The sequence below is a fragment of the Crassostrea angulata genome, chromosome 5 (assembly GCF_025612915.1).
Source record: "Crassostrea angulata isolate pt1a10 chromosome 5, ASM2561291v2, whole genome shotgun sequence".
Lineage (NCBI taxonomy): Eukaryota > Metazoa > Mollusca > Bivalvia > Ostreida > Ostreidae > Magallana > Magallana angulata.
The window spans coordinates 6,375,486-6,389,695 of NC_069115.1; the positions used below are offsets into that span (position 1 = coordinate 6,375,486).

General features: G+C 32.9%; 1 protein-coding gene across 1 annotated transcript; it reads left to right on the forward strand.

Moving 5' to 3' along the window:
• The first annotated feature begins 2,069 nt into the window (after positions 1 to 2,069).
• Positions 2,070 to 3,430, forward strand: LOC128183944 (uncharacterized). Its single transcript, XM_052853186.1, has one exon. The coding sequence runs from the start codon at positions 2,256 to 2,258 to the stop codon at positions 2,649 to 2,651; it is 396 nt and encodes a 131-aa protein (XP_052709146.1). The 5' UTR covers positions 2,070 to 2,255; the 3' UTR covers positions 2,652 to 3,430.
• The last annotated feature ends 10,780 nt before the right edge of the window (positions 3,431 to 14,210 follow it).

Here is a 14,210-nt window from a genome sequence, read left to right on the forward strand (position 1 = left end):
AATACTCTCATATCTCAAAGTTTTTAAATAGTTCCATCTAGTTTGAGATAACGAAGTTTGACTGTAATTGCATTGAAATTTGTTTAATTTAAATTGTTTTCTTGATAAAAAAAAAAAGAGTCCTTTATTGTTCAACCCTAATTCCACAGAGACTGTCGGCAACCAGGTAGGTTATTTGTGTTTTGCAGCAAGATTTAAAAAATGTGTGTGAAATAATCATCAATGCTAAGCCCTTGACAGCAGAAATGCAAAGTTCTATAGCAGAATTCATGTATACCATAAACCAGTCTTGCGGAATTTACAATATACGAAAGATAAACTGGATTATGGTGACATATTTCTGAGATGAAACTTGCAAAAAAAAATTAAATTAAATGTCGGTGTATCCAACATTCAATAAAACCATTTTTGCAGTTTTCAATTCGCAATGATTGTCAAACTGTCACTCTTGATAAATTATGGGGCACCAGTAATCTCAGCGAGATTCGTCGAGACTGAAAAAATTTTGAAGAGACGTCCGTCAAAAATTTTTCAGTCTCGGCGAATCTCGCTGAGATTAGGGCACCAGGAGGGTTGCAAAGTTCAAAGAAGGGATAAAATGGAATTATAATGGAAGAATTTCACAATGCTATCACAGTTTGTGGCACTGCCATTCAAATATCCCGATTTAATGTAACCATTTACCCTGGACTTAAAAAGAGGCCATAAAAGATGTGCTTTTTCTTTAAATCCTGAAAAATTTACAGGACTTTGGAATTCTTTCTTAGATGAAGGTAAATAAGAACATGCCCAAAAAACCATGGTTGGAAGAAGAGCTCAGAGTTTGATGTTATCGGTAAAAAAGACTTTTTTCACTTTAATTCAGATTAGCACCGTAGTCTATGGGCCTCTTAATCTTTCCGACACACATAAACTTAGTCATGCAATTAGGTCAAGAAAATTAGTTCATTAAGAAAACTTTTGTTCGATATTTAGGAGGTTAATTTAACTTAGAAAAATTAAATGAGATATAAATATATTTGAGTTAGCTGTTGAGAGAAGACATTGACATCTCCATGCATGGGTCCGATCTTTTGCCTTTCTTTTAGATTTTTAATCACATGTGTTCATTCAATATTATTAAGCAATTTAAAATGGGATTATATAAAGACATTGACCAGTTTTCGACCATTTAACACACACCATTCTTAGTTTTGTATACAGGTACATTTTTGTGATAACCAAGTACGATTTTGTACCGCAAGTTCTTGCATGCACGCTTAATTTTCCCCGTGTCTTAGAAATGACAGAGGTGGGTTGGAAATCATTGGTGATACTGGATTACAAAAAAAATAGCCATTTACTTTTAATTAAGTTATAATCATTAAAATCAGAAATAATCACTGTAAATGAAATGTTTATGGTTAGCAATGTCCTAATGCCGGAGTATACGAATAAATTAAATGGAAATATCTTTTGAAACATTATCACATGATGAGTGACAATCGTTTGCATCTGCCGAAAAATCTATGAACTAATAATTAAAAGAAGTTAAATACATGTATTTTGATATTTTTTATTTAGTTATGTATCCGATTTTATATCTCGAAAATATATCTGTCAAAGAAAGACATGCACCACCTTTACCTCAAATGGTTGAAATGATTTTTTTTTTTGGTGGCTTTTTTTTCTTGGGGGGGGGGGGGGGGTGAGTTTGACCGGGAACTCAGGTAGGGAATGCATATGTGCAATGTTGATTCATTTGGGATGTTAAAAAGACAACAAATCTTGTTAAAATATAAGCATATTTGCAGAATTCCATGAATGAGATTGAAACGTCCTCTCCCTATTTACCGCACGACATATAACCCCCCCCCTTTTTTTTAAAAATCTATAAATATTTTGGGGATCTTATTTGCAAATGTTATCGTAGGGCTTGTACATTCATTATTGTTGCTTGTTTTGTTTGGTTATTATCATTTTTTTTTAAGTGCAAGTAAAAATTTAATCCGGATTTCAAGCGTTTTCTATTCACGAATTAGATTTTCCCGTCGCTATAGAGTGATTGTGACGCTAATAACTTGGAAGAAGATTTGCGTTTTTCCACGCCAAACTGCACACGGGGTTTAAATCTCTTTTATTCATCGATTTATTGATTGCCACCGTTTGATAATCAGGCTTACTGCATTCAGGACACGGGGAGTTGGTTAGCAACCCAGAAACAAGAAGAAAATCCCTCTCGTCGTTGAAGACGAAACAAGTTAGAGAAACGGGAAATGCCGACAGCCTTGGATCAAAGGCCGGAAGAAATAGGGTTCACACATCTCCAGTCCTTCAATCCCAATCCAAAAACCCTGACTTGGGAGCGACTGGAAAACAAGAGACTGAGTAAACTAGGACTGGGGTCCAAGCGGTACTCTCGCCATTTTCAACGATTTCAGCGAGAATCCACCAATATGTCTGATCCGCTCCCAGCTACTATTGTGAAGGAGGGAGGCACCTCGTATGTTATTATCGGAGGAGAGAAAGTGAAAATGAACTCGATTGCGCCATTCTACACGGAGGAAAAGCCCACCTGTGGATATTTCTTTAGTCGCCAAACAGACAATAAGAAGAAGAAGTTTGGAATTCCTCCCAGCGACCTCGTGAAGTGGAGGTCATTCGTTCAGTGAATGGATCCGCTCCCCGGGAAAATAGTTAAACAAAAAGCTTGAAAATAAACTCGCTTTTCTAATTGGGAATTTTCATGGAAATTTAGGACAAAGCCACTTTTCTTAGAACTGCATATCTGTGATTTTATATAATTCATTTTTGTTGATTTATTTTTGTTGTGTGGAGTTTTAATATTTATTTTATTTTTACCACTTGAAACAAGTGTGCACCAATCCGAATTGCTCAAGAGAAATTCTGAACTTATTTTGCTGGTGCTTTGTACTACAGCTTGGGATATTTTCTGAAAGGAAAGAAAACAACCAGTTTAATATGTGTGAAAAAATGATTGTTGCAGATTGTTGTTGGCAAGGATTCTAACAGTATTAAGTATTTGCTCGAAAGTTTAACTTGTTGATTTTTGAATTTACAAATTTTATCTGTATATTAACCTTGTTGCATGATTTCTAATATCAGTATTACACACAAAGCGTGCTTTTATATATATACACCCTTTTGCCATTGTTTTTTACCCCCCTTTTTCATATGTATAATTTTATTATGCTGTATTAGCCACTGTTTACATGTATTGCACAGTATTATATACACCAATTCCAATTTTATATAGGTTCCCCCCTTTTCTGTGATAATTGTATATATCAATGCTTTGACGGAATTCCACCTCTACGGCTTCAATAGTCGGCTTCAGTAGTCCACAATCCTGTTCTGTTACCTATGTTGGTAAATATTTTACGTTCTTAAGATTGTTCAAAGCAATAAAGATTAATTTTGCATAATAAAACAGCACTTGTATGTTTATTGATTTATAATCCTGTCTGCCAGGTCTAATGGCTAAGCTAGTAAATTAATGCAAGCAAATGCCATACAAACCTGAGTACAAAATCCCAAACAAACTAGTGCTGCAACATCTTTGCTAGCCAAGGGTTTTCGGTCCACTTTGCTCCCCATAAACTTTGCTCCCCTTTTATGAGGAACAAATTGGACCGAAAACCCTTGGCTAGCCAAGATAGTGCTGCAAGTGTCCACACTTTTTGTACATGATAGTTAAGTATTATGTAGATTATTAAGCAAAATATTTGTTGATAAGTAGTGATAGCTAGATACTGGATTTTTTTACTTTGATATTTCCCCACACTCTCCTTTTCATCCGTTCCCCTATTAACTTTAAAATAAGAGTGTAAAGGGGGAGGGATAAGCTTGTCAATGAATATTTTGATTACACTGCAATATAGGATAAAGGATTGACAAGTTTGGAAGCAAATAAAGCTCAGGTTGGAATGCAGTCTAATCGGCTGCCAACTCCTTGAATCTACATTTAAACAACTAGCACCCACATTAGAAAATAAGCTTTGTGATGGGGATTGATTCTTAAAAAGATTATATGGCATTTGTAAACTGCATGAACTTAGTAAAGCCTGTGGTGTTTTTGATTACACAGAAAGTCTGATTATACTAAATCTTAGGTTGGTTCAACATTTGTAAGTTATTGTAAACGAAGGTAAACAAGTTAAATCGGGTGTCGCTTTAGACATGTCAAAATAAGACAGGTGGTAAAATGACAGTCAGATAATCTACCCAGGTATTAAATTATTAGCTGCAGATCTGTAGCTCTCTGGTTGAAAAAATTCGGATAGACAAACCAGAGAGCTACAGTTCCAAGCGTTGTAAAAACCTCCGATTTACGCCGCCGTTTTTGTGTCGCTCGTTTCTGGAATTATATCCGACTTTAAAAGCATTCAACCGCCTAAAAAATTGGATTTATTAATTAAACATATAGTTTACCCTAACTCTGCTAACTTTGTTTTCCTTTCAATGGTTCACAACGGTCATCCTTCGCCTTGGAATGTCATCGTTTTAAAAAACTCGCCTTATGACAACCATGTTTACCTAGTAGCGAGATCTCGAGTGCGTCGATTTACCCAAATGGACCCAAATGGCGATTAAAGTGGAAAACAATTATAATAAAATCCTTATTACTAATATTATCACTTGTTTTAGTCATTTCATGGGGTTGTTAGCCGTTATTGAGAAAAATAAAGACCCAAATGGCGACCCAAATGGCGTTTCAAGCGGAAAACAATTATAATAAAATCCTCATAATTTAGGGAAATTTGGAAAAATAAAAGCCGAAGGTCCAAAACAATAATTAAAATTATTTCAGTATATTTTTAAAGATTGTTTTTGAAAAATAAAGATGAGCATTTTATCTCGATTTGTAAAAGTATATAATGTATGTAATTATATTAAAATAATATAAATATATATATTATATGAAAATAAAACAACTTTTAAAAATAATTTTAATTATTGTTATGGACCTTCGGCTTTTATTTTTCCAAATTTCCCTAAATTATGAGGATTTTATTATAATTGTTTTCCGCTTGAATCGCCATTTGGGTTCATTTGGGTCCATTTGGGTAAATCTACGCACCCGAGATCTCGCTACTAGGTAAACATGGTTGTCATAAGGCGAGTTTTTTAAAACGATGACATTCCAAGGCGAAGGATGACCGTTGTGAACCATTGAAAGGAAAACAAAGTTAGCAGAGTTAGGGTAAACTTTATGTTTAATTAATAAATCCAATTTTTTAGGCGGTTGAATGCTTTTAAAGTCGGATATAATTCCCGAAGCGAGCGACACAAAAACGGCGGCGTAAATCGGAGGTTTTTACAACGCTTGGAACTGTAGCTCTCTGGTTTGTCTATCCGAATTTTTTTCAACCAGAGAGCTACAGATCTGCAGCTATTAAATTATATGTTCAGGTAGTAAAAATTCTCTACAGATACTGTACAGGTAGTGAGATTGTGTTTTACAGGTACTTGTGAATTAATAATACTAAGCATACACAGGTAGTGAGATAATCTTTACAGGTTGCAAATTAATCTATAGATGATATTTACAGGTAGATAAATAATCCAAGCATGTAGCAAAATATTATTTGCAGGTAATAGATAATATAAACAGGTAGCAAGATAATCCATACAGGAAGTTAGATAATCTATATTAGATTAGGAATATTATGCATTTTATACAGATAGCAAGATAGATTATACATTATTTATACAGGTATTGAGATAATCTATACAGGTATCGAGATAATCTATACATGTATCGAGATAATCTATACAGGTAGTGAGATAATCTGTTCAGGTAATGAGATAATCTGGTGAGATATCATCTAGAACTTTTCAAAAAGAAGAAATCTAAATAAATTAAAGATAAATGAAAACATTCAAATTTTAGTTAAACTAAATGAAATTTTTCTTCACTACAAAATACATGTAGTTTATAGATAAACAAAATCAGTCTGGAAAATACGAGGTGAATGATGAATCTGAGGGTTAATTTGTTGACTTCCGAGCCTCCTTAAAGAAAGACTCGTAAATGTACTTCTTCATGATATTTCCTTGAGGACTAATTTCAATTAAAATGTGCGTATCATCCCCATTACTGGTAACATTGCAAATCACTGAAATCAGAGTCCCCCTCCCCCCTTTACGAAATTAATACTGCTCTTGGGGTAAAAATAGAAGAGATATTATAATATTTATTAACAGAACTCAGTTTAAAAGTCTAGATTTGATACAATCCTCTCTTGGTACTTATTCTATACCATCACTGCTGATATCAAAATCTCCCATGACTGATATTGCTTATTGTTTATACAAAGGGTGTATACGGTGTATGTATCATACAATATTTTAGCAATAAAATGGTTTCTTTAGTGATTCATGCGGGATATGAAGGTAGCGACATTGCAGGAAAAAAAATCATAACCCGCGTTCGTAATTTTTTTCTGCAATGATCGCTCCCTTCATAACCCGCATGAATCATCAAAGAAAGCATTTTATTGTTTAATATATTTACATTTTTCTTTTAACCAATTAACGAAATTATTATAAAAAGTAGGTAAAATTTACTAAATTACTGTTAATGTATATAAGTATGTTAGCTAAAAGAAACAGCCAAAAGAGACTTTGAGTCTGAAATCATCATGATAATTTCGTGCAGTCAGTGATTTTTCTTACTAGGTTGCTGTATGTTTCAACCAATCGATAAACAGGGCGTGTCGATATCAGTCCTGTCAGTTTCAGCCGCTGTAGATTTTGACCAATCGATAAACGGGGCGTGTAGATTTCGTGATCAGTCTGGCTGTTTCTATAGAGCTATGAATTAACTATAAGTGTCCATAAGAAATAGAGTGTATCATACTTGGTAGATGTAAATATATCAATATGAAATTCAGAGATAGATGTAAATACATGTGTAACAGAAAATGTTTTGATTTTTGTGATTGATATTTTATATAAATCATAAAAAGCAAAACATTTTCTGTTATATTTGCACCTTTCTTTGAATTCTTTATCAATTATCCGTAAAAAGTGAGTAAAAATTATCTGTGTCGTTCAGAACGTTACACAAAAGGAACAGCCAATTTACCATATATGTGAAGGTTAGCAGGTAACCACAACTACCACTATAAAGTCTGAGGTCAGTCCGTGCAAGTCCATGGACTCACTTATCAATCTTCTAATTAAAGTTGACATGAAATTAGCTAATCGATGTATTCTTAGGTATTTTTAAGGTAAGCAATGCGCATATAATAATATCGTTTCATTGAATCGCGTAAGTCTCGTCAACATAGAGCTATATATGAATTACAACGATTTCAGGAAAACTCTATCGTGAACGTAAATACATGAATTGTATGAATTGTGTTTTGAATTTCCGTATATCATTAAAATGTTTCAAGAAAGGAATGACAATTTTTATAAAGAGTTATAGCGAGGGGCAGAACAAGAAATTGTGACTAAAATCATCTGTGTGATTCCGATTCCAACTCAAATGTGTCACCTTATAATTGAAAGTCGTCGGTTCTAGAAACAAAACATGCCCAAAGTCGAATCTCAAGCGTTAAGGTAAAACATAACGACACGCGTCATCCCCCCTGTACACTATATAAGCGGATTTAGTCGCCATCTTGATATTGGATTATAAGATTTTACTTTAAATTTTCAGTAACAAATTAATGAGATAAAGGCATGTAGTCCACTGACTTACCAAAGCTTGTGTGTGTTATTGTTCTGGATACGTCATACAGTTCGAATTAGCACTGGTTTAATTAAACAATAAAATGCTTTCTTTTGTGATTCCTTCGGGATATGAAGGTGGCGACATTGCAGAAAAAATACATTAACATAACCCGCGTTAGCAGGTTATGTAAAATTTTTCTGCAATGATCGCTATCTTCATAACCCGCATGAATCATCAAAGAAAGTATTTTATTATTTATATTTACATCTTTCTTTTGTCTAATTAATACTGTGCATTGATTATCAAAAGTAAGTAAAATTCACTAAATTACTGTTAATGAACGTAAGTACGTTAGCTAAAAAAACAGCCAAATCGTCTCCTGTGAGACTTTGAGTCTGACAGCATCATGATTATTTCGTGCAGTCCGTGATTTTTCTTAGGTCGCTGTAGGTTTCGACCAATCGATAAACAGGGCGTGTCAATTTCACTCCTGTCAGTTTCTTATCAGTTTCAGCCGCTGTAGATTTCGACCAATCGATAAACGGGGCGTGTAGATTTCAGTCTGAATGTTTCTATAGAGCTATGAATTAACTACAAGTTTCCGTAAGAAATAGAGGAAATAATACTCGGTAGATGAAAATATAGTTTAATGAACTGTATACCATTCATTTTCAAATAGATGATATACAGACTAACAAAGCTGTTAAATTAAAAAGAGAGATGTCAATGAGTTTGTTTTCATTTCTAATACATATGGGTTCTTTTTTAAAATCTACATAATCATAAAAAAACAAGATATGTCAACAAGCAAGATATTGCAAAAAATGTTATGATGATGATATGCAAGGTGGGCCTTTTTTATAATATCAAAATGAATAAAACGTTCGAATGACCGATTGTATCCTCCGTGTGCGAAATCAGACCTGTAAAATGCAAAATATGTAGAACTGTAAGTCGTATAAGCTATTTCTATATTGACAAATATTCCATGTCCAATTCTATATAAACAACATAGCTCTACTCTGTCCCGGGTTTTTGCTTCCACCACTTTTTGCTTGATATTTCGATAATCATAAATACCTTTGTGCTCAAACTACGTTCATACACTAATATGAAAAATGTCCAGATTTTCTGTTTTGAAACGCCCCCTTTACCGCTTCAGGTTTCATTACACATCCCAAAATAGAAAGTCTACGGTGATTTTGCATTGAATCAGCCATGATTAAGCTCGGATGATAACGTTGAAAAATTGCGCGAGGTGTCCCGAGTACTTCCAAATTGAGAAAAGATGTAAACATTTCCCATTATAAATCTCCGTAAGAATTTTTGTACGTTCTTGTGAACTTTTATGAGTGAAAAATTATAATTTGACAATGAAGATATTTTGGATATTTCCCCTTTTATCGATTTCAACAGCATTTTTTCCACATGTATTTTTATTAAAAATCATGAAAAAGTGATGGAAGCAGTAACTTGGGACAGACTATAAATGATATGCATGTCGACATAAGCAACCAAGATTTAATTCATCTATACCTATATATATAATTGATATTTCATAAAGTTGATTTATTTTAATTTTTACCAAATCACTTGTTTAAATTCTTTTATATCAAATCCTTTTTTATTGCATCTCTGCATATTTATATTGCATGTTGGCATACCAAAGTTGCATGGTTATTTGACTTGTGGACATATTAGATATAGACAAATAACTTGTATATAGAGATAGACGTTTGTATCTATGTAAAGATACAGTATCAAGGTACAAGAGACATGCAAAAAATTGTGCAAATTGCTAAAAGCTAGAGTTTTTATGCACGTTTCATATTATAATCATCTTGTATTTTGAACTAGGAATGTCAATTTCACAGTTGGTTTAGTCGATTAATCGGGGGTTTAGTCGAGCGACAGTCGAGTACTCCTTGATTTATTTGAAATTGTGCGTCCTTTTAAAATCAAATATTGCTTCTGTCACATACACCTAATCTTAACACCTAATCTTAAAATCAAAAACATTTAAAAACTAAATAGGCCTACTTAATAATAGTATGTACTAAATATATTTGACTTCATTAAAATGAATTGAAAAGTGTTTTATCCAAATATCCATAGAAGCAAATGTCTTAACTTTTCAACTTTTTAACTTTTCGCTAACCCATAATTGAGCTCCATATCATCTTAGGCAAATCAAATGTGACCTGTTCCATGCACAGGTGCTTGTTGACTGGACCCCCATCTTCCGACCGAGTTTTACAGAATAGCCCATGGGATTTACTCCCACATTACTTAAATAATCTTTAGAAATCGTTACATAATATATCAAAGTGAATAGAGAAAAATAACCTACCAAAAACATTTTTTAAAATACCCCCTCCCCCGGCCCTCTGAACATAAAAAAGAGATGTGCAGCGGGGGGAGGGGTGTTTTAATAAACCGTTTTTGGTAGGTTTTTTTTTTATTAACTTGGGTATATATTTTGTAGCAATCTTTAAACTTAAGATTATTTTAGTAATGTGGGAGTAAATCCTATGGGTTTTTCTGTAAAACTCGATCGGAGTGGGTAGGGTTGTGGGTGGGGCGGGGGGGGGGGGGTGTTCCAGTCAACAAGCACCTGTAGTTCCATGTTATGCCATTGTCCCGTGCCTTATCAACGATTATAGATTAATGTTAATAAAATAATGCAGGTCTAAATAAAGAAGTTGCACGTGGAAATAATTATCGTAAAAGTTATCATTATTATTAGTCTGTACACTTGATAGTAACAATTTAAAATTATGCAGTAAGCGTATAAGAGTGATCGACCCTTCAATGAACTGCATTCGAAGACCAAGATACAGTAAAAAATGAAAAATGGCCATGCTTCCCCTTTATGAAGACATAGCATGAAACGATTTTGTTTCACATTTAGCCGAGTAGAATTATATACATGCATTGACATATCACATTGGTCCCAATTATATCACTTGCATGCAGGCTCGTAACAACGTTTTTGAAGTGAGGAGCCTTGACCTAGCAAAAAGCCACCCTGCGCTATATACATCTTTAAAAACTTTGTTTTATTTTCCAAAAAAATTATTGAGTACATAATAGAAGAATACATATGAACATAGATTTATAAACATTATTTTGTACTTGAATTTTTTTTTTTAGAAAATTGGGTTTTTTTTCACAAATTTCCTTTTGTACAATGTATGTTGATTCGAAGTTTTTTGCGCCGCATGTCGAATTAATTATCTGGTATTTTTAAATTTTTTAATAATACAATTCCAAACAATATTTGATATCAAGGCATAATTACAGTACAAAATACTTCCAAACTGCTTAGTACAAGTTTCAGCTTTCTGTGTTCTCTATCAACTGAATTACGCCACTTGTCTAAGCACATTTTGTACAACCCTCGAATATCTAGATCTATCTATCTCTCTGTACGTCTGTTCGTTCGTCCGTCCGTCCACCCGTCCACTCACCCATCCATCCATCCATCCATCCATCGATCTACTTACTTTTGTCATATGAATTGTACGCTGTGCATCATATATAATGTATATGTATTGGGTCTAGATGGAAACGAAGCTTCCCTACCTGGCTGAAAGCTAAGCTGTGTTTAAGGGTCTTCGGAACCCCATGAGTTTTCTTTAGAGGCATTTTAACAAGCCCTTGGACTTTCAGTAGGATGTAACTATCTATATTTTGCACCGATTGTGTAGTCTTCGCTCAAACGCCAGCCAAATCTCGTTGATTTCAAAGAGCAATGACTGAGTGGCCATCAATGAAATAGATAGGTCTACGTCACATCGCCGATTGACACAAATACCCAAATTCCAAGCTCTTGGTGTTATTTCATGCTTACCAAAAGGTGATAAGCCTAGACAATTTTTAAAAAATTGGCGACCAATTACTCTTTTAAATGTATTGTATAAAATTATTTCAGGATGTATAAGCTTGAGAATAAAAAAAGTCCTAGACTCGCTGATATCAGATACACAGTCTGGCTTTCTAAAGGGTAGATACATAGGGGAAAACACTAGATTTATCTATGATATAATGTCTTATACTGAATTTAAAAATATTCCAGGTCTTTTAGTTCTTATAGATTTTGAAAAAGCCTTTGACTCAATGTCTTGGTCTTTATATATAAAGTTCTAGAGTTTTTTGGTTTTGGAGACAACATTATACAGTGGATAAAGATTTTAAACACCAATTTTACGGCCACTATATTACAGAGTGGCTTTTTATCAAAACAATTTGATATACAGAGGGGTTGTAGACAAGGAGACCCTGTTGCTCCATATTTATTTATTCTATGTGCTGAGATCCTTGCAATGCTGATTAAGCAAAACAAGGACATAAAGGGTATTTGTATAAATAACAAAGAACACAAAATATCACAATATGCAGATGACACTTCTCTAGTCCTTGATGGTTCACCTAAATCTCTTTTTGCAGCTTTAGATACAATTGATTTTTATTCCAGTTTTTCTGGCTTGAAGATAAATACTTGTAAGACAAAAATAATTTGGATTGGTTCCAAAAATTTTTCTGATCAAGTCTATCATCATACAAGATGGAAATTGGATTGGGGATCTACAACCTTTAATCTTTTAGGTATTCAGTTTTCAGTTGATCTTAAAGAAATTATAGATATTAATTTTGGGCTTCAAATCCCAAAAATTTCTGCACTCATTGAACAGTGGAAAAGAAGAATTCTTACTCCTATTGGCAGAGTTACTGTTATTAAAAGTTTGCTTATCCCAAAATTAAACCATTTATTTATTTCACTGCCTACTCCAAAAAGGGAGACAATTTTATACCTATATAAATGTATCTTTGAATTTTTGTGGAAATCTAAGGTAGATAAAGTTAAGAGATCAATTATAACACAAGACTATTTTTCAGGGGGTATAAAAATGGTGGATATAAACAACTTTATTACAGCCCTTAAATGTTCATGGATAAAAAGGTTAACAAAATCATATAAACCTTGGATGGATATTTTTTACACCATCAATGGACATGATTTTTTACAGAAATTATATGATTTTGGTGTCACTTTTGTATTGGAATGTCTACATAAAGAAAACAATGCTTTTTGGAAAGATGTTCTCTATTCTTGGTCATGTTATATAAAAACTATTAATAACCACCCAACCATTAAAGACAACATTTTAAATGTTCCAGTATGGTATAATTCCAATATAAAAGTAGCCAACAAAACAATCTTTTATAAATCCTGGTATAAAAGTGGAGTAAAGGTAGTGCAAGATTTTCTTGATGAGGATTGTAATGGTTTAGCTTTTGATGTATTTAAACGCATATATAACCTCAATGACATATGTATTATGCAATATAATAGCATTACAACATCAATTTTTAAATATTTGAAACTATTATCTATTGACAGGAGTTCTGTAAAAAGAATTCCTAATCCATGTATGCCAGTTTTTTTGCAGCCTGTTTTAATATCAGAAAAATGTACCAAAATTATTTACAACTATTTGAATGAGAAAGATGATGTACCAACTGCTATAAATAAATGGAGGACAGAACTAACTCCATATGGTGTTGATGATATTTCAGTAAATGATGTTTTTATATAAGATTTGTTTTAAAACAACTCATGATTCTTCTGTTCAGTGGTTACAGTTTAGAATTTTACACAGCTGTGGATTTTGTAAGAAAAATGTAGAAACCATAGTCCATGTTTTTTTTTCTTGTGATTTTATACATACTCTGTGGAGTGAACTGAGTCTTCATATTTACAGAAAGACTTCTGAAAGGATTGGGTTTAATGTATTAAATATCATGTTCGGTGAAGCTCCATTAACATGTCATAACAAAGTTATTAATTATATTATACTATCTATGAAACAATACTTATTTTCTTGTCTGATGTTGAACAAGGTGCCAACACTAATTGGTTTTCTTGGTCATTTAAAGATAAAATATAATGTTGAAAGATATGCTGCAATTCAAAGTTCTAAAGTGCATAAATTTGAAAAACAGTGGGATAGTTGGAAAGAAATATTTGACTACTAACTTTTCTATTTGTCTCTTATTTGTTTTATGTTTTGTTTTTTCTTTCTTGTGTATTATGAACTTTACAACAATTTTTTTCCTTTTCCTTACTTTTTTTGTTTTTTGTTGTTATTTGTTTTTACTTTTTTTTTTCAAGCAAGTAACCACTGCTTATCGCAATTAAAAAAAGTTTATTATTTAGAACATGATGGCGAGTGTGTGAGTTGGTGTGTTTGTGTGTGGTTTTTGAGGGTGTAATTGTGTGTATGCTTGTATTTCAAAAAATAAATAAATTATTAAATAAAAAGAAGAAAAGTCCAAGCTCTTGTTAAAATGGTTCTATTACATACGACATACTCAAACTCAATAAATGGGTGCAATCAATGTCGCCATGAAATTACAAAAAAATATTAAAATAAGCAGAATTGTAATACAAAGTTAGTCCATAAGTGTATCCAAAACACATAAAAAGATCAATGGATTTTGTTTAAACTGTTAGATGTTTTAA